Below are 26730 nucleotides of genomic sequence, written 5' to 3'. Positions count from 1 at the left end.
AAGTAAGCAAATAAAAACACTGTGAGTCGGCAGCCATGTTTTGTTTTCCAAAGCTGATACAAACCCAGCTTTCCAAGGACCTGATTTCCTGGAATGACTTGAGTATAGTGTTAACCAGAGGCAGGAGGATGGGCAAGATGGCTTTTGTGAGTCACTCTTACAAACCGAGAATTAGGGATGTAGTGTCTTCTAAAAGGTTCAGGGACTCCAGTCTCCAACTTCTCCAAGTTTCTGTAGGTCTCACCAGTTGCTGGGAGTACAGGATGTCTCTCTTTGATCTCCTGTGCTGCCCCCTTGCCTACAGAAGCCCCCCACCCCACCCCACCCCACCCCACAGCAGACATATCTGCCATCTTCCATGGAGGTCTGGGTTGGGTGGTCCAGTGTGACTCTAGAACGTGCTTCATCTGCATCGCTGAGTAGTGTAAAGGCAGCTACACTTGTTATCTTGGCGCTCGCATCTAGAAGACCAGGAAGTGTCTGTTGCTTTGATGCCACTTTAGCAGACCTGCTGGGGTCTGTCCCCCCTCCAGATCGCTTCTCCTACTTCCAAAGCAAAGAACAATAGTAAATGCCCAAAACACGCTGTCAGATGATGGTCTGTGTTGCCATAGCCTGCACGTGGCCTTGGAGGAACAGTGAGGAGGAGTCATGAACAGGCCCATGGACAGGTCCCCCCACCCCCACATCTGTGTTCTGTCCCCCATGTCTCTTTGCATGAGTCTCTGGCATAGCTCAGGTCTCACCTACGCTAATGAGAACAGCCTTTAAGGCTCAGACAGGTTGCCAGTCGGGGAAGCCGCTCAGAGAGCGCAGTGATTGCTACTGTCAAATGTATTTTCCATTTGAGGAGGGAGGGAGGAGGGAGTTTACCATAAACATGCAGATCCTTTGAAGCTGCCTCAGTGGGTCCCAGCTCAGCCATGCAGGAGTGGGGATTGATTGCTGGAAATCAGCTGCCTCACTTGCTGCAAGGATGGACCTGACAAGAGGGCTGGCTGGGGGGCTGCTTGGCAGGCCATTCCCCATGACTTGGCCTTTGATAGGGAAATTCTGAGGCAGCAGGTTCTCCAGAGAAGGGAGAGGAGATAGAGATCGGTGGTTTGGGAGCTGCTTTGAAGGTTCCTGAGAAGTCACTTTTCCCTTTTAATGAAGGGGCTGGGGGAAGGGGAATTGGTGAGAGGTTTGAAATAGTTGTCAACATCTCCCAGAACATTATAAATTCTTAGGGTTGGAGGGGATCTGAAAGGTTATCAGGCCCAAATTTCCCACCAGAGGAGGCAGGAGGAAACATCAGTCCTGGGCTGAAAAGCCCATGGTGGCCCCCGTTTGCTTTCAGGGTAAATGGCAGCTTCACAGCAAGCCTGTAACGTGCTGGACCCTGCCTTCTGGGAGCCTCCTCCCTGACCAAGCCCCCTGACCCCCGGCCCTAGTGATTCCACAACACACCTGGCTGTCTCACACTCCTGCGGCCTCAATCCCATTTCTCACTCGGCTACTCCTGCTGACACCTCCAGAGCTCAGAGCACAGAGCCCCTTCTCAGGGAGTCTTTTCTAATGAATTAATTAATTTTTGGCTGCACTGGGTCTTTATTGCTGCGTGCAGGCTCTCTCTAGTTGTGGCAGGCAGGGGCCACTCTGTGGTTGTGGGCTGGACTTCTCGCTGTGGCAGCCTCTCTTGTTGCGGAACACAGGCTCTAGGCGCGCCGGCTTCAGTAGCTGTGCTGCACCATCTTAGTTGCCCCAAAGCATGTCGGATCTTCCCAGACCAGGGATCGATCTCGTGTCCCTGCGTTGGCAGGTGGATGCTTAACCACTGGCCCACCAGGGGAGCGCTCAGGAAGCCTCCAGGCACTCCTTTCACCTGCTCCTGTGGCCGCCTCTTCTGCAGCACGCTTGGACTGCTGTCACTCCAGGTTTGCGGAGGGACGAGCCTCCTTGGGGACTGCATGACTACAGCCGAGGATCACCCAGCTGGGAGTGAGATCAGCAAGGGCTAGGGAAAAGGAGGCATCCGTGAACAAGGGACTAGGGTGTATAGAGCCCAGGGCTGGGACCTGGCAAGTGTGCAGGAAGCCTGAGGACCTAGGATTTTGTTCAGTGTTCCTCATTTATTCAAGAGAGATTTCGCATGACAAGCCTCCCCATCGGCAGCTGGAATTTGAAAACTGGAGTGGAAGTCCCTCCAATCATTGATACGTTTCTCCCTCTCCATTTGCTTCCGTTCTCTAACAGTGATAGTCCTCTGGTTCATTAGAAGTCTATTAATATTGAGCACCCCCTCCTGTGAGGGCATCTGGCGCTCCTGGCCACCCTCAGGATGACTAACAGTCAAGGGGCAGATGAGTTGGCTTTGGGAGGGTGTCACCTGAGGGCCTCCCCTCCTCCCGCCTCCCTGGCCTACAGACTTCTGGCTCTTCCTCCCAAAGCACAGGGGCTTCCTGCTTATCAGCTTTGATGGAAAAGTCACTGACTGCCGATGCTTATTCACACGTCAGCCAGCAAACAAATTAGAGCTACTTGAAATTTCAAACAGCGGGCTGCTTTTGGGCAGAGGAATGGGATTTTAAAGGGCTGTGTTTGAAATCTATTTCTTATAATATGCCCGATCACGCATCCTGCCTGAACTCAGCCTGGGGAAGTTTGCCAGTTCTGAGTGACGGCTTCCCGCACTTCTTCAGCCAGCTCGAGCCAGAGAGAGCTGCTAATTTAGTCTCAGGAAGCAGCCCGCATCCCTCAACTCTGATGAGACGCAGGGCAGGCTCCAGGCCAGAGGTGTGGGGAGTACAGGCAAGTGGGCCAAGGGGAAGGGAAAATTCAGGGAGGTGAGAAGGAGTTGTGTGCAGGGCGGCCACTGTGGGGTTGTGGAAGGGCTCAGACCGGGTCCCAGCATTCCATTCCTTGATTGCATCCTCAGTGAAACAGGAATGACGGTCATCATAGTATCTGCTTTATATGAGTCATCAAATTATGGTGAGAACAGAATGGAATATTTTTCATAGATGTGCATTGAGGATTCTCCTCTACTGTGCTCATTTTAGTTTGGGTGTCTTGTGGAGATGTCTATTCCTGTATTTCTCTCTATGCGTGCAGTATTCCTGGGATCTCACTTCTCACCTGCTTCACAGTAGAGAGAGATGAAGCAGGACCAAGCCATATGCTCACATCACTCCTGCAGCAACTCCAGAGTCCTGCAAGAGGGCTGCAAGGGCCAGCCCGGGCCGGCTGGGCTTAGTGGAAATAAATTCTGTCGGCTGCCCACCCCCACCCCTCTCCACTCCAGGATGGGTTCCCCACAGCGCTCCCCCACCTCTCCCTTTCCTTCTTCCGGCCCCAACCTCTGTCCTTCGTCCACTCCCTCATGCGGTGGTATGAGCAGTTCCACCCTGCAGAGTTTCTGAGTGGGTGTGAAAACGAAAACCAGAAGTCACAGCTCTACTCCTGGGAGAATCCCCAGGATGCCTGGGGCCTGTCCAGACAAGAGCTGCTGACACCACTGCCCTCCCCCACCTAAAAGCTCCCCATCTTCCCGGAGCTCCGTGAGGCCCAGCCACACGCCATCTCCCACCCACAGTCTGTGTCTGCCTAGGAGCAGCAATGGACCATCCTCAGTCCATCCTTGAAAGCTTCCTCTGCCCTCTTGCCTTCTCAGCCTTCCCCTGACTCCTGGAGGATGGGACATGATCAGCTTCCTCCAGCCCAGATGCTTCATTAGAACCATTAGTTCAATTGGCATCTGCCGCTCAGAGCTCAAAGTTGTGTTATTAGTACAACTGCTTCCCTGAGAAACTTCTCTACCCGGTGAGTTAACAGATGAACCCAGGCACTCTCCTTACCCTGACTGTGTTGTGTTTATGGGCAGTAATTTTCTTGTAAGATGAAAAATCTCAAGCATGCCTGAGCTCTCTGATAAATTCTCTCCTCAGCAGCTAATTTGAAATACCTTCCATCTTCGGGGAGGCGAGCGAGGGCTGTGAAGCTGAGTCTTCATGTTTACAGTCTCTGTCTTGCGCTCACCCCATGCTGGTTTGACTGGGGTTCCCTGATGACTCAAGCAGTAAAGAATCCATCTGCAATGCAGGAGACGCAGGAGACTCCAGTACACTCCCTGGGTCAGGAAGATCCCCTGGAGAAGAAAATGGCAATCCACTCCGGTATTCTTGCTTGGGAAATCCCATGGACGAAGGAGTCTGAGGGGCTACAGTCCATGGGGTCTCAAAGAGTCGGACATGACTGAGTGTATACTGACATGCTAGTTTGATGAGCTTCCAAAATGTTTAGAAGAATGTCTGTGAGATTTTTGACCATATGAAGAAAAAGAGGGAGTTGAGATGTAGGTAAAAGAAGTCATCAAAATCAGTATTTCCATCCAAAGAGAAAAATGATATGAGCATCCTCACTGCCCTACTCAGGGAAATTTATCTTCTGAAACCCTAAGCTACTTGAAGAGTCTTTTAGATTCCTTAAGAGCATTTGCTGAGGAGAGGACCTTAGCCAGAGCCAAGTGGGATGAACCCATCTCTATTCTTGCCCTAGTGAGTACTCATAGGTCACGAGAGTCCCTAGAAAGAGCCACTGTCGGTTTGTTCTCTTTGGCAGGAGGAGTGCTGAGGGCTAGGCCCAGATCCAGTTCATATTCCAGAGATTGGGGATTCGGGATGGAAGTCTGGGCACATCTTTCCAAGAGCCAAACATTCGAGTGCAGATGAGTACAGTTGATCCTCATTATTTGCAGATTCCATATTTGCAAATCTGTCTATTCACTAAAATATATTTGTAACCCCAGTGCAACCCTTCCCTGGTGGCTCAGGGGTAAAGAATCTGCCTGCCAATGCAGGAGATGAGGGTTTGGGTCAGGAAGATCCCCTGGAAAAGGAAATGGCGTCCTACTCCAGCATTCTTGCCTGGGAAATCCCATGGACAGTGGAGCCTGGCAGGCTACAGTCCATGGGGTCACAAAAGAGTCAGACACGACTTAGCAACTAAATAAAAGCAACAACCCCAATTCTGTGCTCATGGTGCTCTCACAGATGTGTGCGTGGCAGGGAAAAATTTGAGTGGGTCACCTGGCATATTCCTGGCTGGGGTCCAACAAGGCGACACTCTGCCTTCTTCTTCGGGCTCATACTATAAACAAGGATTCTTTTCATAGTCTCTGCAGTGTCACATCTTTCACCTTTTTGTGCTTTTTCTTGGTGATTTTGCTATTTAAAATGACCCCTGCACTTGCTACCAAAGTGCCGTCTAGTGTTCCTAAGTGCAAGAAAGCTGCAATGCGCCTTATGGAGAAAATACAAGCGTTAGAAAAACATTGTTCACACATGGCATTTAGTGCTGGTGTTCAATGTTAATGAACCAGCAGTATGTATTAAGTAAGATGTCTACCAGCAGAAACACACATACATCAAGGTTATGTGTTAATTGGTTGATGGAAATGTTGTGACCAGAGGCTCATAGGACCCTAGCTCTGTTTTTCCCTAAGGAGAAATGGTTCTGTCTCCCTAATTCAGTGTTTCTGGTAGTGTTATAGAACACAGCTACCATGAATTATGAGAACCAAACACCGTGAGTTCAGCCAGAAGAGAAGACCAGAAATGAGCAAACTCGTGAATGGCTGATGTTTTCCCACAATGACTTTGTCTTTCTGCATTCATTACCCCATACTCCTGTTTTCTCACAGTGTCCAAGGACCTCATCTGTCCCTTGATGCCCTGGCCTTGCTCCTGATTCCCCTAATATAGAAGTGTGATCCAGATCCCACTCTCTTGAAGCCAAAAGGATTAATACGACCCTCTAGACCAGTGTGCTAGTCAAATGCTTAGATTCTTGCAAATGTGTTCTCATGAAGTAGAGTCTGTGCTTGAATCCTCCAGTGCATTCAAGGAACTCACTACCTATAGGGATAGCGTATTCCATCTTAGAAAGCTGTCACTGTTGAAAAGTTTCTCCATCTATTGGGTGGAATTCTTTTTTTTCTGAAGCCTCTTCCTTTTGTCTTTAATTCCATTTCTTGGGTCCACACATCTCATCTATCCTTCCCATGACTGCCTTTACTTGTTCCTTCTAGAATGTGATTTCAGTCAATGTTAATGAATCAACAGTATGTATTAAATAAGATATCTATCAGCAGAAACACACATAAATCGAGGTTATGTGTTAACTGGTTGATCAAAATGTGACTGGAGACTCATAGGAACATAACCCTGTTTTTTCCTTAGGAGAAATGCTTCAATCTCCCTAGTTCAGTGTTTGTGGCCACGTTAGAACAAAACTACCATGAATAATGAGAACCAACTGTAATGAGTTCAGCCAAGAGGGAAGACATGTGCTTGGAACACACTCCAGTTAGTCTATGCTCCACTGAAAGAGTGGTGTCTGGAACAATATGCAATATTTGAGGTGTAAGTAAGCAGTGTGTGCAGCTGACTGGCTCAATAAATAATTGTTGAATTGAATAATAAAAATAATGTGTTAACATTTTGATATTTATTTCCATGTTGACCAGCTCTCAGACCATGCTTTCTAGTGAAGGGATGACAGGCATAAGCCGTGGGGCTCGGAGAGAGCTGATTCCTGGCAGGGAAAACTGCCTTCCTGGCATCCTCATAGGTGACCACCTGCTTTATTTTCATACCTAGGCAGCCAGGCTTCCAGTGCTCTTCTACAATCACCTTTCCAGGCCTCTTTATGTTGTACTTCTTAGGACTGTCTATTCCTGGCATTCCCCCAAAGCCCTTTGAAAAACTATGCTGCATTATATACCTACCTGGAACTTTCAGGAATTCATGTTTGAGCTGGAAAGGGCTAGACTAGAGCCTTCTTTTATAAGTAAGATGACTAAAGACTAAAAAGAAGGGACTTTGCCAAGGAAATTTCATAATTCAATTTGACACAGCACCCAGGTGCTGTCCTGGGAGCTGGAGCTCCAAAGAGGAATTTATTAATGCAATTGTCAAATATTTACTAAGTGCTGATTCTACACTGGGCATTGGGGATATGTGGGGAATAAAACAGAGTCCCATTAGTCATAGAATGGATTTTGTAGTGCAGGAAATAGACTTGAAACAAATAATTACCTAAATAATTACACAAAATAAATAATTATCTAAATAATTATACAATGAGTGCTATAAAGGAGAAGTTCAGAGCTTCATGCCTGAGTCTCTGTGATGGTGAATGAGAGGTTGGGAAGGATCTGCCCAAGGGGGTGGCATTCAGGCGGAAGGTTGCTGGCTGGCTGGGCATCCACAGAGGAAGGGGGCTCTGCTGAGCCCAAACGAGGGCTCCCAGTACTAGTGGTCATGTGTGGGATTCAGAGGCCAGAGCCAGTTGATGGGAGAACCATGTCAGGAAGCCAGAATTTCTAATGCCTTACTTTTTCCATGAACCTCTCTGTCCCCTTCCTCAAGCTTTATTTAACTATCCTCTCTTAAATATGTAAGTCAGAACCAAAGGCAAGGAAAAGCAAAGGCTGACCCCAGGAATGTAGACTCTCAGGCAGGAAAACTTTACAACAAATACCAATCGATAAGGAATAACAATGAAAAGGTTTTCCAAATGTTTAGCTACACGTCTGCAGCCCAGGAAAATTAATATCTTGGGGGCAACGCAGCAGAGTAGACCTGCCTGGTTTAAATCTGTGTCAACTATGGAAGTTTGGGCAAGAAACCTAACCTCTTCGAACATCTGTTTTCTAATCTGTAAAATCGGATGATGGTAGTACCTTCCATATAGTGTAGTTGGGAAGATTAAGTAACAAATGTAAAGCATTTAGTCCCATATGTGGCATTCAACACATGCTCCAAGTGCTTCCCTGGTGACTCAGTGGTAAAGAACACACCTGCCAATGCAGGAGATGTGGGTTCAACCCCTGGGTTGGGGAGATACCCTGGAAAAGGAAATGGCAACCCACTCCAGTAGTCTTGCCTAGGAAATCTCATGGACAGAGGATCCTGGCTGCAGTCCATGGGGTTGCAAAAGAGGCGAACACGACTTAGTGACTAAACAACAACATGCTCAAAAGTATCAGCTTGTGTAATTTTCATAGTCCTGCAGTTGGTCCTGCAGTTTAAAGTGACTAGGATAGGAATTCATTATTGCCAAAAATGTGTTTTATTGAGCATCAGTTGTGTTCCAGGTACTCTGCTAGGGGCTGACTATAGAGCAGTGAACAGGCAAAGTGTCTGAATCCCCTGTGCCAGGCCCTTTTGTCCTTTTTGAGCATCACTTGCATTTTGGTTGCAAATCGAGGACATACATTAACACCCATCCCCACATAATTGAAGCTAAAGCTTATGAAACAGTAGGTGCCCATGCTGTGTGGGTTGCACTTTGCTCTGTTCTGGATATATATTTCATTTTTAAAATGCAGGTCTTGACCCACTAAATTGATTTCCTAACCTACTAATGGGTAGCAGCCACAGTGGAACAAAACACTGCCTTAGACCAACTCAGCTGAAGGCTTAATCAGCCCAGAAAGAGCTCATTTGATATGAAGTCTTCCCATATTTCCTCAGGATCGTTTTTGATCTTTTACCTTTGCCATTTGCGACTGTTGTCCTTTGATCCTGGGTTTTTACAGTATTTTGCATGTAAGCACATATTTTGTGCTAAAAGAAAATTTTGGCTGGGAGAACGAGATCTTCAGCCAACATCTATAACTCCCTTTGTTCCCCAGATCACCCTGCTCAGGCAAGGGACCTCTGATCCAGTCTCCCATGTGAACTGAAGTTTTATGACTGGGGATACTGGATTTAAATTCGGTTAACATTTTGCTTCTTCATGCCAGGGGTTCACCATGGAGGCTTCCATTACAAATCTTTTAACTGGTCATATATCAAGGCACAGACCTATACTATAGACACTCCAAACTATAAAGGAGTCTCAATTCCTAGCCTTAGTGGTTCACATCAGACCATCACTTTTACTGCCTATATGTTGAAATTAGTTCTCTGTACTCAAGGAGACACTAATACATATTTTATGTATTCTTCCTAGAGAAAACTTCAACTTTGAACCCTGAAGCTGAGGTTAAAAAAGTGAATCATGTGTTATGACATTCAACCTTGGATGGCCCTAGAAAACAAGGATCTGGAAGAAAGAGCTTATGTTTGGATAGGCTTTAAACTTTTGTCACTGCTGTGATTGCCTTATATCATCCCAGTAAGAGGAGAAGGGCCTTATCTTACAGGGAGCAAAACTGACTTCCCAGGGCCACATAGCACACGACAGGGTAGAACTTGACTTCTGGTCAGCTGCATTTCTACCAGACAGACAGTGCTATTAAGTTCCCATGGCTTATTATCACTCATCAAAAGCCATCATGGCTTCCCGGGGGGGCAGTGGTAAGGAATCCATCTGCCAATTCAGGAGACACAGAAGACGAGGGTTCAATCCTTGGATCGAGAAAATCCCCTGCAGTAAGAATTGACAACCCACTCCAGTATTCTTGCTGGAAAAATTCCATGTACAGAGGAGTCTGGTGGGCTACAGTCCATGGGGTTGCAAAGAATTGGACATGACTGACTGAGCATGCACAAAAGCCATGACACACACAGCTCGGTTGACTGGGGACAGTATTGCTGTACTATGGGTAAGTCGATTCATTTATTTCCATTTTGCAGCTAAGGAAGATTCAGAGAGGTTAAGTGACTTGCTCAAGGTCACACAGCTTATGCATGGCAGAGGAGTTAAGAAAATGTAGGTCTTCTGGTGCCCTCCCCTCGTGACCTCCTATGCTCAGTCCCTGAGAAACTACCCTGTACCTTGGTCAAGATCACTCTTGTGGACTCTGGCACAGAATCCCTTCAGGGCTGTAATCTCCAAAGAACAAGTTGACAGTGATGAAAGAGGTGTGTGGCAAGGCCCAGGGCTTAAGGTCAGGGTAGCCTGCACCTGTCCTAACCCAACCAGATGGTAGAGCAGTAAAAAGAACCCAAGTTTTAATTCCAGTTTCATCCCATATTAACTGTGATCCTCAGCAAGTTTGATGTCTCTGAGTCTCAGTTTCATTCATTCATTCAGCTAAATGAATTCATTTATTTCATTCATTCATTCTTTCAACAAAAACTTGTCTGAAGTGCCTACATTTCTCAGATGGGAATGGTAACAGAGTTGTTATGCAGAATCAAAGGAATTTGTGTAATTAAATCACAGGGCTGATTGCCCAGTGTGCAAAGGTGATCAGTAAGTGTTTGCAAACTCTTGACTCTGGAGCAGAAGGACTTGCCCAGCCTTGGAGCTATGTCATCCTGTCTAGAAACTGGATCCTGGCAGTGCTGAGTGCAAAGAACAATCATCTAAATGTACATGAAATGTTACAGAGCTGTGTGCATACTCATGGAGGCAGGTACAGTTGTGAGGAAACCCTTCAGGGCTTTACAAATGAATCGCTTTTTTACATATTGGGGAGAGAACAAAGCTGCAAAATGACAGCCTCTAGTGATTCTAGGCCGGAGGGAGCAGGAGGGCTTGGGAGCTGGAGGGATGTGGCTTCCCTGGGCAGGACTGAGAGCGGATCAGGGAGAGAGACAAGCAGTGAGTGATGGGCTCATTAATGAACGTGTAATGACAGCCTGAGACGGGTGCTCTAAAGGAAAAGAATGTGGTTCTGGGAGAAGTTTGACTTTGGGAGTTAAAATAAAGCCTTCCTAGAGGTACTGAGTGAAAAATTGAGGCCTGAGGGGTTAACAGATATAAACTAGATCAAAGTTTGAAAAACTTCTCTTGTAAACAGGCCCAGAGGGTAAAAATTTGGACATTACAGCTTTACTGTTGTAGATGGATGTCGTCACAGACGGTACATCAATGAATGGGTGTGACTATGTTCCGATAAAACGTTCTTTTCTGAAACAGGCAGCAAGCCGAATTCGGCTCCTAGTCTGTGGTCTGCCAACCCCTGAACTAGCCGAAACGGGGCTGCGGGCAGGGGGTCGGGCAGCAAGGAGACTCCCAGAGAGGGAACGTCGGGCACCAGAGACCCTGACTGGGAGAAGCTTTTTGCACTTGAAGGTTTGCCTGGAGCTCAGATAAGGCCGGGAAAGAGGGTATGAGATGAACGTGGAGGGTGGGCAGAGGCGAGGCTTTGCAGGGCCCGATGGGTTTGAAGGGCTTGGTCTCAAGGACTCTGGTCTTTATCCTTAATTCAAAGTGGAAGAAGAGCGGAAGGGTCTCAGCAGGGGCCAGTGTGACCATGTTGAGGCTTTGGAGAGTTGGCTGGCTGCTGCTGAGTCTCTAACAGAACAAGCAGAGGCCCTGGGGGTTCCCAGTCCCAGCCAAGTTCATTGGGAGCTTGGATGAGGATGGAAGCCGGGAAGTATGAGACTGGGAGAAATTAAGTGACTTGCCCTGTGGTCCCGGTGCTGGATGCTAATGCAGATCTCCAGACTCCACCACCAGCGCTTTCAGAAAGCATCAGGGGACACCTGGGGTCAGGGCTGCTGGACAAGCATTTCCCATGATGCTTTGCTGAGGGCATGACCAGCTTGCTTACCCTGACCCGGGGTCATGCAGCGGACCAAAAGCGGGTCTCTGACACTCATTCAAGTGTACGGCAGTCACCTCTCCGAGGGACTGTGGGTTGCCCTTATCAGTGTCGCAGAGTCTGTTCGCTGAAAGCCCTAGGCCCCATCAGACCTTATCTCTGCTTTTCCTACAGCAGTTCTTTCAAGCTTGGTCCCCTGGTTGCTCAGCCAGGGATCTTAAACACAGCTGCTGGAAGGACAGAGCCTCTTCGAGACAGCTATCCTGATAGCAGTCAGAAATGACAGTTCTCCATGAGAAAAGAGATACTGTGAAAAGCAGACAAATTAACTTATGAAAACACAGAAATGAGGGTGAGAGGCCACCACATTTCAGAAACCGATAGCAGCACTGTATCACAGAAGTGGGTAATAATTGCCTTCAAAAGGATGACACTGCATTAAGGTAAAGACATGTACTCTGTTTAAGAGGACAGCAGAAAGTATTAATATAATTCCCTTGGAAAGAATTTTAGGAAATAATACTTTCAGATAAATAATTAACCCCCCCCATTTTAGTGCTTAAAAAGGAGCAAGATTATTAGTAATTTATATGGATTCTTTGTCCTTTGGGGAAATTGGGTAAATGATACTTTCTGTGCACGTGCGAACACATCCCATATCGTATTTTGGGATATCCCATAATATCCCATGATATCCCATATCCTACCAATTTTCATATTTGATGAAGTGTTTCTAGTTCCTTCAAAGAGCATAGAATCAGTAGTGAGAAGGGATATACTTTTTTTTTTTTAATATCATGATCTCAATAAAGCAGCACATTGGCCTTGTTTTGAGTCCTAGTTTTTTTCCACATCTCAGCTCTGGGATTCAGGTAAATTATTCGCTTATGCAGAGGTCACTTTCCTTACTCATAAGTAGGGTGGCAGTGAGATTCGTAGACATAAATGGGCGTCCATCCCAGGACCTGTGAGCCTGGTGGCACCAGTGATGTCCTAGAACCAGCTTGCCCAGCTAGCCAAATCTCCCCTCTCCCCAGTTATACACTTTTCTTCCCAACTCAGTGTCCCATGATTACATATTGGTAGCTTGAAATCAGCCTCAGTGGGAGTGTTTACATCAATGAAATGGACAAATAAGACCTTTATTTATTTATCTGGCTATGCCAGGTCTTAGTTGCAGTATGCAGGATCTGGTTCCCTGACCAGGGATCGAACGCATGCCCGCTGCAGTCCGCCAGGCTCCTCTGTTCATGGGATTCTCCAGGCAAGAATACTGGAGTGTGCTGCCATTCCCTCCTCCAGGGGATATTCCCTATCCAGGGATCTAACCCGGGTCTCCTGTATTGCAGGCAAATTCTTTACCATCTGAGCCATCAGGGAGACCCTGGTCTAATCTCATAACCCAAAGTCTACAGTGCCAAGTGTGGGGCACAGAAGAGATCCCACCTCTGTCTCAAATGATGACATTACAAATTAAATGAATGCTTACCTAGCACTCTGCACATATATTATCTCATTTAATCTCCTTACAAACTGTTAGGAGGTAATCACTGCTATTTTAACACCCATTTAATAGATGAGGGAAACAAGCTTAGAGGGATTAAGTAACTCACCCAGGGTCACACAGCTCAGAAGCAGAGAAGTCAAGTTCAACTCAGGTCCTCTAACACTGGGGCTGTTGATGCGTGGTGCAGACTGGGATGCTCAGTGGTGAGTGGAGGCTGGCATCAGCATGCCCAGCTGCTCAGCTGCTGGACTACATCGGCCCAGGGGGATGTCATTTTCCTACCTGCCTGAAGGTGCTGTATAGGTTTACAGTGGTGGTGTCCAAATCCAAACCCTTTCCTCCCTTCCCTGCAATTCCTGGAGTCTCTAGTGGGAAAGGAGAGCAAGTGGGAGAGAGAGAAAGCGCAAAGAGAAAGCCCCAGAAAGTCATTATTTGCAGCATAATCAAACTGGCGCATGTGGACATGTGGAAGAGGCTTACGAAGCAGCTGTTCCTGCAGGAGGTTTGGGGCAGGTGTCAGTGGGGTGGAGCAAGGGAGCTTGGCTGGAGGCAGAGCCGCAGATTGTCAGAGATGAGAGCTGGAGCTCCTGCCCACCCCTGGCAAGTGTGTGGCATGGAAGGTGCCCAGTGGGTGGGGCAATTAGCCTGTATCCCAGGGCGCCTGGCTCTGCCTCTCGCTCTCCCTCCCACTGCCTTTCTGCAATTAGATTGCTCTGGGTAGTAGCTGCCAAGCCGCTTTGTTGGATCTGATGAGTTTATTAATTTCTTGGGGGCTAATGGGAGTGTTGGGGGGGCAGAGATTCATTTCCTAACTGGAGCTTGGGGGATAATTCATCTCCTCATCATGTCCCCAGAAGTGGGGGGTGGCAGGGGACATGGCTCAGGCTGTCAGATCTGGCTCTGGGTAAATCATTTATATCCCTAGATTTTATGCCAACCTATCGCATGACTTGGGTCAGACAGGGAGTCTGGGGCTGGGGCAGGCGGTTAGTGAGAACTGCATCCCCTGAGAATAGTGAGGGTGCGGAACTGGTAGGGGGTGAAGCCTTGCTAGTCCTGTCTGTGTGAAGTGCATGCTTGGGGGACAGGACTCTGAGAAGTTCGGTCCTGTCCCAAACATCCACATGCTGACATCTGGACTTATTGTTTATTAGGTCCTTCTGTTCAAATCTGGCCCTTCTGATCCTAGGAGATCACCAGGAGCCAGTTCTAGCCATCTTGAAGATAGGGAAGCAGACTCATTTCACTTGCTTTTGTGGATATAAAAACCCAGGAGAGAAAATAGCTGTGTCCTGGGTTCTTGCTGTATGGCTGAGGCTCCTTTGAGCCTTTCCTCTGGTTGGCCAGGCTGCTTACATAGAGGACACATTAGCATCCCCACCCCAGAGACAGCAGCGGACACGGGAAAGGTCTTGGATTCAGGAGTCAGACAGCTCTGGGTTCAAGATCATGCATCACCTGCTAAGTGACTTTGTTTTCGTTTAGTCGCTAAGTTGTGTCTGACTCTTTGCAACCCCATGGACTATAGCCCACCAGGCTCCTCTGTCCATGGGGTTTTCCAGGCAAGAATACTGGAGTGCCTTGCCATGTCCTTCTTCAGGGGATCATCTGACCCAGGGATTGAACCCACATCTCCTACATTGGCTAGCAAGTTCTTAACCACTGAGCCACCACCTTAGGCAGGTCATTAAGCCTCTGTGCTTTAGTTTCCTTGTAAATAAAATGAACACATTGTCACTACTCCACAAGGTTGCTGGGAAAATTCAAACAGCTGAGAGAACCCATGCAGCACATGAAGTGTCTGGTAACTCTTGTTCCCTTTCCCCCTTCACTTGAAAATCTTGCGGCTCATCCCTCATCCTCCCCAACAGAGAGAGGGGCGGGGGCCAGGGAGCTCAGGCTGTACCCTGACCTGGCTGATCCCTCCAGGGGGCACTCCAGGGAGCCAGAGGAGGCTGCCTGCCTCCTGCTCTTGCCTCACCGACAGGAACACCCAGCCCGCGTGAGATGATGGTTTCCTCAGCTTCTAAGTACCCGTCCCTGTGCAGGAAACTGGGATGTGACCCTGAACACCTCCCCCACAGACTAGTGGGGGTGATGGACATGTAAACAGAAGGTAGGACTCTGGAAGAGCCAGACAGGAGGCCACGAAGGCATCCTTGGCGATCTGGGGCTAAGAGCACAGGGGTTAAAGCTCAGGTGTCTCAGCTGATGGTTACTTCAGGCAAATTGTTGGGTGGGCTCTTTTATCTTGGCCTCAGTTTCTTTATCTAGACGGGGCTTCCCGTGTGGATGCGCAGGAGATGCTGCTTGTAAACTAAAATGAACAGGAACTCGTGCAGTACCTATCTGCCTTTGCAGAGGTGGAGACACCAGTGGCATCCTTGCTGAAGCTTGGAGAGGGGTTTTTGGTCATCTCTCGTTTTTTTTAAAAAAAGGTTTTTTTCTCTTTTGTTTACTTGTATATTTATTTCTGATTGTGCTGGGTCTTTGTTGCTCCAGATGGAATTTCTCTGGTTGCAGTGGTCGGGGGCTATTCTTGGTTACGGCGTGTGGGCTTCCCATGGTGGTGGCTGCAGAGGACAGGCTCGCTGCAGAGGACAGGCTCTTGGTTCACAGGCTTCAGTAGTTGCTGCACATGGGCTCAGTCGTTGCAGCTTGCAGGCTCAGCAGTTGTGTCTCAAGGGCTTAGTTGCCCCACAGCATGTGGGGTCTTCCAGGATCAGGGATTGAACCGGTGTTCCCCATATTGCAAGGCGGATTCTTAACCACTGGACCACCAGGGAAGCCCCCATCTCTCCTTTGACAGATGAAAAGCACACTTGTGGAGGGCATTGGCGCTCTTGCTGGAACTGGAGGCTTCCAGCCTGGCCCTCCCCCTCTTTAAGCTCCAGACCGTGATGTCAGAGAGATGGTTCCTGCACCCCGTGACTGTCAGCCTTCTGGGAGTGGGTCCAGAGCCAAAGGTGAGACGAGTCTTTACTGTGGTTGGAGCTTCCACAAGAGGAATCCAGAGACCAGCTCTGGCGGGTGGAGCCATGTGGCATCCATGGAACCTGTGAGAATTTTCCAGGGAAGCTGCTGCTGGTGCCTGGAGATGCCTGGCAAAGGCGGATGTGTGCATTTCACTGGATTTCTAGCCAGCTGCCAGCCGACTCTCCTGTCTGCCCACCTCCAACACCCAGCAACAGAAATGGTTTGCCAGGGGATCCAGCTAGTAGAAAGATATTGGTAGCACACACACATATGTGTAGCTATAAAAGGGTTCCACTGGGAAAACAAACAAACTCTCTAAAAACTTAATGATGTTGAATTTCAATTTAGGTGACTTTCTTAGAAAGTGGAACTAAATGGAACTGGTGGAACTAAGTTGTGGATTGTGGATTCCCCCCCCCGCCACCCCGCTCTAGTCAAGACAATGAAGAGGAGGGAAACTAGTAGGTATTAAGTTTCAGCTTAAATCCGTTCTCACCATGACACCAGGAAATGTGTATTATTCCCATTTTACAGATGAGGAAATGTGTTCAGAGAAGTTCAGTCACTTCTGGGGTGATGTATTTGAGATCCGAGGTCCTGGGTCTGGCTGAATAATGTAACATCGAATTGGCGTATGCGTGATTTCCATTTGTTCTGAGAAGGCAGGGCAAACATCGCCACCCCCATTTAGAACTGGGGAAATGGAGCTTGGGAAAGATTCAAGGTCTCACAGTCAGCAAGTGACTCCACCAAAACTAGAGCCTGGATCTTCCTTCTTATGGTTCAGGCATCCATTGAACCATTCAGCGGGCATTTATCGAAGAGCGGAGTAAATGCCACATGATAGCCATGCTGGTTCTTATTTAGATGATGAGGCTTCCTGAAGGCAAGCGAGAGCCAAAGAGCTGTGCGGCTCAGTCCTGCCTCCGGTTAATGCAGTTCCCCCGGCTCCCCACCCTTCTGGGTGAGAGAGCACCCCTGAACTGCATTCCGTTCCTGACTTCTCTTTTCTGTTCGTGATTTTTATAGGACTTTAGTTGCTTTAAGATATTGAGTTTGTCTCTGGTGTACAGCCAAGTGAATCAGCCACGTGTATATGTGTGTACCTATATCTCCTCTTTTTTGGATTTCCTTCCCGTTTAGGTCACCTCCATCCCTGATTTCCTTTCCCATTTTCCTCTCCACCTCTCTCTTAAGTCTTGCCTTCCTTCACGGTCTCCCGACCCTTCCCTGACCCCCCTGACTCTAGTAGCCCCGTCCCAGTTCAGCCCCTCTGCTCCATCCTCTGCATGGCTCCCTCCTTCTGTGACTTAACCGTAGCCCCGCCAGAGGCAGGGGACTGGCCTCTCGACTCCCCCAGCCCTGGAGTCTCGGGGGACCTCAGCACCCCAGCTCCCCAGCCTCCACCTCCCCCCAGCCCTTCCCAGCCTCTCTCCTTGGTCTCCTCAGATTGGCCAGTGGCATGTGGCAGACGGCCTCAGCATGGACAGCCGCCTGTACGCCTCCAACGTCTCTGACAGCCTCTTCAACACCACCCTGGTCGTCACCACCATCCTGGTAAGCGGGTGCCCCAGGGCTTCCCAGCTGCTGCTCCCCGGGGTGCCTCCTCCTTCTTGCAGCCTCCCCAGGAACAGAAGATGGGAGCTCTAATCACAGCGCCGAGGCCAATTTATGACAGTGTAATTAAACTCAAGTTGCTGCTTCATATGGAAATGATATCTGATGAGTTCCAAGGCAGCTGGGGAAGCGGGATGGGGTGGCGAGACGGCAGTTTGTGGATGTCTCTAATGGGGGCACCCCAACACCCGGCCAAGGGCAGGGCCCCTTAAGACACAGGTGGGAGAAGTCCGCCAGCGTGGCCCTGCTCTCTCGTGGCAGCCTGCTTGGTGCTTACATGTAGAAATTGCACCCCTGCCAGTGGACACCTGAACTCAGTGGGGTTTTATGGCCTGCGATGTCTTCATTTCCCAACGATCAAAGGAAAGTTCTCAATCTACAGAGAAAGGGACCATCTGCCTTTTTTATTTGATTCAATTCTCTTCGATGATTACCCAGCCCCTCCTGCTGTGTGTCAGGCTCTGTTCTCATTCCTGGGGACACGAAGATGAGTAAGACTCAGTCTCTGTCCTCAAAGAGGCTGTAATTTAGTAGATGGCACGAATCAAGTGCATTCATGGCCAAAGTCGTTTTCTTCTCCCCTCCCCCCACCTCCAAGGACATCATGTTTTTAAAGATTTGTCAATTAAACCAACTGCATATTTTAAGTAATAATGAGTTTTCCCCCTTCCTCCACCTCCTTTTAACTAATCAAAAGCCGACTTCCCTGTCTGGCCCAGCGTCTTATCAGCAAGAGATAACCAGTGTGACTGGACTGATGTAATTCCAGCTCCAAACAGACCCAGCTATTAGTGAGTCTGTTCAGCCTTATCGTAGCTAACTGTGCAAAGTCTGGAAATGTGTCTGTTAAGAAAAGGACCGTCTTTTGAAAGATTAGGCTTTCAAGATAATGCAAAAGAGTTCAGGGACCTCCATCACTATGTTCATAAACTCCAGGGGCCCAGGAGACCTGGACTGGAATAACTGATCTACTGTGAGCAGAGCAGGAAAAAAGCCAGGAAATAGGCTCGTGTCTAGTACTGCAGGGTTTGAAGGAGGGAGAGGTCCCATCCCACTGGGGAGGTCAGCAAAGCCTTCCAAGAAGAGGGACCGTGAGGATGGGCCTCAAAAGACAGTGAGAGATAAGGAGGGAGAAGTGGACGAAGGCGAGCCTTGTTGGGCACTCAGGAAATGCAGGAAAGGGCAGGTTGCTAGGACAGAGGCATAGGTAGAGAGGGAAGGCCTGAGGCTGGCAAAGTGGGTTAGGTTCACAATGCTTAGGGACTTGAATGCCAACCAATGGGTTTTCCCTTCACGTGGTAGGAGACAGGGGTCACTGAATACTTCCATTCATTCACCAAGTATTTGGGGGGCACACCTGTGTGCTGGGCGCAGTTCTGGGTGCTTGGGTGTAGATAGAGCCGGGAAAGGGGAGTGGGGTGCTGGCCTCACTGAGAAGGGCAGATCTGAGCAGAGACCTGATGGGGGTGAAGTGACATGTGGCAGTCTGGGAGGAATACTCCAGGCAGAGGGAATAATCACAGCAAAGGATGGAGAGGCAATTCCAGCTCACAGAGTTTTTGCCAGCCCCCATCTCAGCTCAACCTTAGCTCATCCAAAGCAATGTGAAAATGTCAGCAGGATGAGGGGTGATGGTGTCACATAGACCCCCAGATCTGGGCATGCCTGGCTGAGCTGGGGCAACACTGAGCCACAGTCCTGGCTGAGGGGGACAGCACACAGCAAGATTGCTGGGACCTTCTCTGCCTCTGAAGGACGTCCTGAGTCTGTGCTCTGCTGCCCATCCTCAAGCATGTCCCAGTCCCCGGTGACCATTTGGGAGAGATCCTTGGCAAATGGTCATCCTGAATCATTTATCCCTTTTTTTTTTTTTAATATACAAAGATCTTCATTACAGATTGGTTAAAATATACAAAATTTGGAAACAAAATCTTTCAGAGTTGAGGACTGTTATTTAGGAGCTAAAACCAGATTTCAGAGAAATATGAACAGATGTGGGGAAAAAGTCACCATCTAAAGTTAACACACAAATGTTAATAATAGTATTTGAGTTACCACTGCATTGAATACCCATTTTTCTACTTTTCTACTTTTTTTCCCATTTATTTTTATTAGTTGGAGGCTAATTACAATATTGTAGTGGTTTTTGCCATACATTGACATGAATCAGCCATGGATTTACATGTGTTCCCCATCCCGATCCCCCCTCCCGCCTCCCTCCCCATCCCATCCCTCTGGGTCTTCCCAGTGCACCAGCCCTGAGCGCTTGTCTCATGCATCCAATCTGGGCTGGTGGTCTGTTTCACCCTTGATAGTATACTTGTTTCAATGCTATTCTCTCAGAATATCCCACCCTCGCCTTCTCATTTATCCCTTATAACTCAGCACATAACCCTGTTGTGTCCTGCTCCTGACAGGGTGCAGTTGGGACTTGTGATTTATTGATTAACACCAGCTAATACACAGAATTGTTGCTGTTGTTGTTTAGTTGCTGAGTCGTATCCAACTCTTTGTGATCCCAGGGACTGTGGCCTGCCAGGCTCCTCTGTCCATGGGGATTCTCCAGTCAAGAATACTGGTTGCCATGCCTTCCTCCAGAGGAATACACCGGGTTAGCTGCAGCAAATACCCCACCTTGTGTCAGAACCCGGGTTAAGCTTTTTGCCCACATCACTATCTTCCGTTCTCCCAACACCCCTGCCAGGACCGGGCCCCAGGCCAGCACTCAGCCCCCACACTTTCCAAAATGCCTGTGACTCCTCTCTCTAGCATTGGCTTTGTGTTTATTCACTCTAAATATGCCAGTGTATTTTAAATTAACTTAAGAGTGCTCAGGGAGAAGAATTTTGTGAAACTCCTCGGGGTCATTAAAGATACCTTAGGAGGTTGCCTTCCAACCCAGACATGGAAACCCCCCAGCTGTGATCTGGCGGTGAGGCCACTTCAGCACTTTTCACCCACACAGTCCGCAGGTGCTGAACACTGGAGCCAGGTAGGGACACCAGGAGGAGTCAGTCCCAGGCGCACATACGTTCTGCCTGGGAGGCAGCAGGTGTACGAGGATTGAGGATGTGTGTGTGGGACCCTGGCTGGGAGCACAGTAGGAATTCTGAAATGTGGGTGGGTGACAGAAGAGGCAATGGGACCCCAAGGACAGTGTTGCATTAGGTTAAACAGAAGGACAGAGAAGAGCCCTTGAGCCAAGGACGGCTTGTATGGAAGGCGGGGAGCCTGGCCGCGTCTCACTGACAGGACCGTGCACTTGATCATGAGCCAGAATCACATCACCTTCAACTCAGAGGTCCCTCCCCCTGGCTCGGAACCTCCTACCTTTTCCTCTTCTGCTTCACAGCCACAAGACTGCTCTTGCCCTTCCTCCCCTCATGACCTCTGGTCTGCCTGGCTCCCCGTCTTCCCCAGCCCAGAGGTCCCTTCCAGCCTGAGCTCAGCAAACCAGCACTTTCGCACTTCCCTCTCTTGGCTTCTAGAATCATCTCCACCGTGATGCTTAGCCATCTCACCTCCTGCCCGTCTCCGAGTCCACCTCTCCTTTCAAGTCCTGCTCCCAGCTGCCCCTCTGTGTTCAGCCTCCTGACTCAGCTGAACCTGGGCAACCCCAGGCTCCTCTCTGTCACCCCCATCGTATCCCCCTTGGTTCCTCTCCAGAGGAACCAAGCCTTCCCTCCTGCCCCCAGCACGACTCTGGCGCAGTTCTTACGTCTGCCCTCCTCCCTTCCTCTCTGAACCTGCATCTATGCGCTCCACCCTACTCCCAGGCCCACTTCCCGGACTTAAGTTCACCTTGACCCTGGCTCTCCTGGGAACTTACTGACCTGACTTGCACTTCTCTTTCTTCTTTCTCTATCTTGCCTTTTCTAGGGATTCCTCCCTTTCTACCTACACACATTCTCTGGTCCCTCCCATCCCAAGACCATCTCACCTACACCCTGCTGCCCTTGGACTACCCTCCAGTTTAGGGGATCATCCATCAAGGGGTCAGTGGGCACCGTTGCTGGTAGAGGGAAACTGAAGTTTGGAGAGAGACGTGCCTGGGAGCCGTTGGGTGGAGAAGGCTCTGCCGGCTGGCCCTTATCTCCTAACCTCCCAACAAGCCCGGCCCTCCCCTGTGCACCTGTAATTCAGGCCCATCCCTGCAGGCTTCTGCCATCACCTCCCCCCAGCACCCCCAGCCTGCCTTCAAACATCTCCAGTGACATGTGTGTGACCCAGTCGCCCTTTCACAGCCCTGCTTCCTCTCTGGGTGGGAATGCTTGCCTTCTGCTTGAAATCCCCACCTCCTTGACTTTCATGACCACGTTTTCCTGATTTTCGGCGTTTCTGGCTGCTTCTGCTTTGTCCTGCTCTGTGGCTGCCCTTCATTCACCCCCGCCCCGCCCCACCCGGATCAGGTCTTATCCCTCTGCTGTCCTTCCCCCTCCGTGGTCTCCCATATCCTGCAGCTTCCGCCACCACCTTTATCTAGAGGCCGCCCTATCTGTGTCCCCTCTCCTGCCCTCACTCCATATTCCTACATTCAGTAGCATGTTTGCTGCTGAATCGCCTACCAGCACCTCAAATTCAACATGTCCCCAAACCTCTTCCTTTCCAAACCATCACGGCCGTGATGACACCATCCCGAGTCTCCTGCTCAGGCTTCGAGGGTCTGAGGATCCTCCCTCTGTGCCCCACACCCATCCTGGCATCTACCTGACCCTCTCTGTGTCCTGTCCAGCTCTGAAACCCACCTGAGCCAAAGCACAGCTCAGGAATCAGCATCTCCTAGCAGGAGAGGGTCTGTCCTCACTCCCAGACCTTCTCTCTCTCTCGCTTTGTCATATTCTTCACTCATGTCCTTGAGTCTTTAAAACTGTGAGTACTTCCCTACTATATATGTGTGATGTACCTCGCCCTGGCATCCAAGGCCCATGCTGACCCTCATTCATCTTTCTAAATGTATCCTCCCATCCCACCCCTACCCACAAGCCAGGCTCCCACTCAAGGGCACCTCGATCATCTGCTGAATGGGACAAGCTCCATCTCACTGGGGATTATGTCCTTGATCCTGCCTTTCCCCTGCCCGTGCAGCCCTCTGTCCACCGCCACTCCCATCTGTCAGTGTTCTGTCATTCTCTGGAGCCCAGCTTGCATCCCACCTCCTCCATGGAACCTTCCCTGGACATTTCACCTGAGAGACCCAGCCCTGCTCCCAACACCCACGGCTGGACCCATTCTGCCTTGGGTTGCGGTCATACAGTGCATTGAAGAACCTCACCTGTTCTGTCATCAGCATCCTTGCATCTCATAATGCCCTGAGATCAGTGTGTGTGGAATAAACGAAAGGGGGGAAAAGGATGGAATTAAATGGGAGATGGGGTCAGATGATGACCTTAAACAAGGTAGAGGGGCTTCCACTGGACCCTCTGTGCAGTGAGACCCTTGCGTGTTCCTGGTAAGAGAAGTGCCTTGAAGTCGGGAAAGCGAAGTAACTGCCACCTCCAAAGTGTCCCATTACCCAAGCCACTTCCCTCCTCCACCCCATCTTCTCCCCAACCTCCTACGTCCCTGGTCCCCTCATCACATGTGGCTGAGATGCCAGGGCTAAGATGAGAATGACAGCTGCCCAGTTTTGCTGCAGGAAAACCCGTATTTAATGCTGAAGGGGAACCACCAGGAAATGGAAGGCAACGACCGCTACGAGGGCTTCTGTGTGGACATGCTCAAGGAGCTGGCAGAGATCCTCCGGTTCAACTACAAGATCCGTCTGGTCGGGGACGGCGTGTACGGCGTGCCCGAGGCCAATGGCACCTGGACGGGCATGGTCGGGGAGCTGATCGCGCGGGTAAGGAAAGAACAGGTGGTTTGGATCTGGAGGTGGGCCGGGGAGGGTGGTGGAAGGACAGAAGGTTGTGTTGTATGCTTATGAACCCTCTGTTTATTCAGTCAATCAGTCATGCTCTTTTCATTTATTTGCCCATTCATTGTACGAATCTTCCCTGAGCTGGCACCGAGCCAGGCATTGGTGGTATAGATACATTGGTATTGGTCATTGGTGAATAAGATCACCATGATCCTTGCCCTGTGGCTCTTCTGGTCCCAGTCTAGAACCTGTAATGGCTAAGGAATAGAGGCTTTGACCAATAAACGCGGCTTAGAGATTGGGTTCACTTCTTGGATAATTCAGGTGCTTTTTGTTTTACTTTTTAGAAAATTAGTTATTTTTGGCTTCGCTGGGTCTTCATTGCTGCACAAGGGCTTTCCTCTAGTTGCAGCAGACGGGGGCTCCTCTCTAATTGCCATGCACAGGCTCCACGTTGTGGCACCTTCTCTGGTTGTGGAGCACCAGCTCTCGGATGCAGAGGCTCAGCGGTTGTGGCACACAGGCTTAGTTGCCCTGTGGCATGTGGCATCTAGGGCTTCTCAGGTGGCGCTAGTGGTGAAGATTCCACCTGCCAATGCAGGAGAAGTAAGAACCGCAGGTTTGATCCCTGGGTCAGAAAGATCACTCCACTCCAGTATTCTTGCCTGGAGAATCCCATGGGCAGAAGAACCTGGCGAGCTACAGTCCAAAGGATCACAAAGAGTCAGACACAACTGAAGCGACTTAGCACACACACATGAGGGATCTAGTTCCTGGAGCAAGGATCAAACCCGTGTCCCCTGCATTGGCAGGCAGACTCTCAACCACTGGACCACCAGGGGTGTTCCAGTTTTGATGATTTTTTTGATTATCAGTACCATTGGCAGAGTTTGGACAGGTTCTGAGAGTGTAGAACACAGCTACATCAGCTGACTTTGACACTTGAGAAGGGCTGTCAAAGAGACATGTTAAATAACAAGGGAAAAGGGACCCACTGTCAGAGGCATTGGTCACAGTTATGGCTATTCTGTTACTTCTTGTATTATTTTCTGCTACCCTTAATTTGCCCTTCCAGACCAGGGCCAAGGTGCACTTGGGAGGGCTGTAAATTTTCAGGGTGAATGTGGAGACTTGATTAAAATGTGGGTGAGCATCCTCAAATGTCAATCATCATTCAGTTAGAGCAAGACTGTAGAAAGTTCTTCCAGGGCCAGAGCACTTGTTTTCTTGGCACAAACCACTAACATCTGTAAAAATTAAGTTGTTATTAATTCACTGTCTGTATTTCCATAACTGTTTCTCGTCAGGGTAGGTGATTGACACCCAATGCAGAGACCACAGACCTAGGTTCTTGGAGTGACCTTGAACTGACCCATCTCTGTCTGTGCTTTCCAAGTGCAGGAGGAGCCCCTGCAGCCTCCCAGCCAGTGCCAGCGTGTAGGGGGCCTTACATACATCATCTCTAATCCTCTCGGAACGTACCTTTTATTAATAGTTCATCATTATCCTCGTTTTACAAATGTGCCACCTAAACAGAGAGCTTGAATGATTTGCCTGAAGGCACACCGTCAGGCTGAGATAGGGTTGGGATTTGAACCCAGATGCGTCTAACTCCAGAATCCCACCATAGCACACGACCTCAGCTGGACTGAGATGTCACCAAGGAAGTTCCACATAAGCCCAGTCCCTTCCTTTGTGTTGTCCATCCCTTTCACCTTTGCTTGCTTTTTTCTCTCCTTCTTTCCTCTCATCTCTTTATCTGTTAAATTAACATGATTGTAATCCTTTATATATGGGCTTTCCAGGTGGCTCACTGGTAGAGAATCACCTGCCAATGCAGGAGACATGGGTTCGATCCCTGGGTTGGGAAGATCCCCTGGAGAAGGAAATGGCACCCCACTCCAGTATTCTTGCTTGGAGAATCCCATGGACAGAGGAGCCTGGCAGGCTACAGTCCACAGGGTCGCAAAGAGTTGGACTTGACTGAGTGACTGAGTATGCATGCCGCATTTTATATGTACTGAACTCGGGATAAAAAATACATTTTTAAAATCCCAGTCTCCAAGGATAAAAATGTTAGTTGGGGTATTGAATAAGCAATCCTTGGCAATGCATGATGGAAAGTTCTATATAGTCAAAAGCGTGTGGAAGGTATTTAAGGGCTGAGGTGGGATGGTGGTTAGGAGTTTTCCTGATAGCATTTGCAGTGACTCAGCAGGGCCAGCAGCAAGACTTGTTCAGTGAGACCGTGAATTGTCCAGTTCCTAGACTCCAGGAGGGAGGACTTGCTGGCAGAGTGAGGCTTGCAGGCGATCATGGAAGACCATAGAAGGCCCAGGAGGCCCTGAGAGCCTCTCCCAGGGACAGGCCGGGGCCGAAGCCTTCTGCCATCTTCGAGGCTCAAACCCCTAGTGGATGATGTCCTCGCGTCCCCAAAAAAGGATGCGGGTCCCCCAAACGGGTTCAGGTTAGTTCCTGAACCCCTCCCAAGGCAGTCTTATTGTTTAGAAGGCGCCCTCTAGTGGTTAAACCTCAGAAAGCTGAACCGCCCCTCCTCCTGTCTTGCTCACGGACTCGGTGACCTTGAGCCGGTTTCTTCAGCTCCCTTGTGCTGCCTTGTGACTTGTGGGGTGACTTCAGGGATGTCAGAGTCGGTGCACAGCCATCCCCTTATCAGCCCCTTAATGAGCTGTGACGTGGACTGGCAGGAAGAGGAAGGGATCCGGGACTCAAGGACATGCAGCTCCATACTGAATGATTTGGGCAATCAGACTGGGATCTTAAAATTCACCCCAGATCAGCTTTCAAGTCAAAACACTGCTGCTTTGGTCTCATCAAGACGTGGCTGGGTAGTATTAATTAATTAAGGAATTAATCCATTCTTTCAATACATATGCTGGCCCTGATCTTCCCCAGATTCAGTGCTTGATATGTCTGCCCCGATATCTCCTAGGATCACAACAGTCCTAAGGCCCGCAGACCCCCTGTGTGACCCCTTCCCCAAGTTGCACAGATGAGAGGTTATAACAGCAAAGCCTTGGGGTTGGCTAGCCAGTGTCCTAGACAGAAGAGACCTCAGAGGTCATCTCACCTAAATTTGTCACTTATATACAGATGAGGAAACGCAGGCTCAAGGAGGTTAAATAACCTGCCAAAATCACACAGCTGGTAAGTTTAGAGTCAGCATTTAAACCCTTGTCCAGCTGACTTGGGGCTTCCCTGCTGGCTCAGACGGTAAAGAGTCTGCCTGCAATGCAGGAGACCCGGATTCGATCCCTGGGTCAGGAAGAT

The 26730-nt window shown here is 49.3% G+C and overlaps 1 protein-coding gene across 1 annotated transcript in view; it reads left to right on the top strand.

The window, feature by feature from the left end:
* GRIK4 (glutamate ionotropic receptor kainate type subunit 4) overlaps positions 1 to 26730 on the top strand; it is a 332664-nt gene that overhangs the window by 225202 nt on the left and 80732 nt on the right. Inside the window, exons 10-11 of the mRNA XM_065944185.1 lie at positions 17415 to 17522; positions 23218 to 23421. Coding sequence (XP_065800257.1) covers positions 17415 to 17522; positions 23218 to 23421 — 312 coding nt within the window. The remainder of the gene's footprint in view (positions 1 to 17414; positions 17523 to 23217; positions 23422 to 26730) is intronic.

The sequence above is a fragment of the Muntiacus reevesi genome, chromosome 9 (genome assembly GCF_963930625.1).
Source record: "Muntiacus reevesi chromosome 9, mMunRee1.1, whole genome shotgun sequence".
Lineage (NCBI taxonomy): Eukaryota > Metazoa > Chordata > Mammalia > Artiodactyla > Cervidae > Muntiacus > Muntiacus reevesi.
Note: the sequence above shows the minus strand (reverse complement) of the source record. Positions and strands in the feature narration are given on the sequence as shown.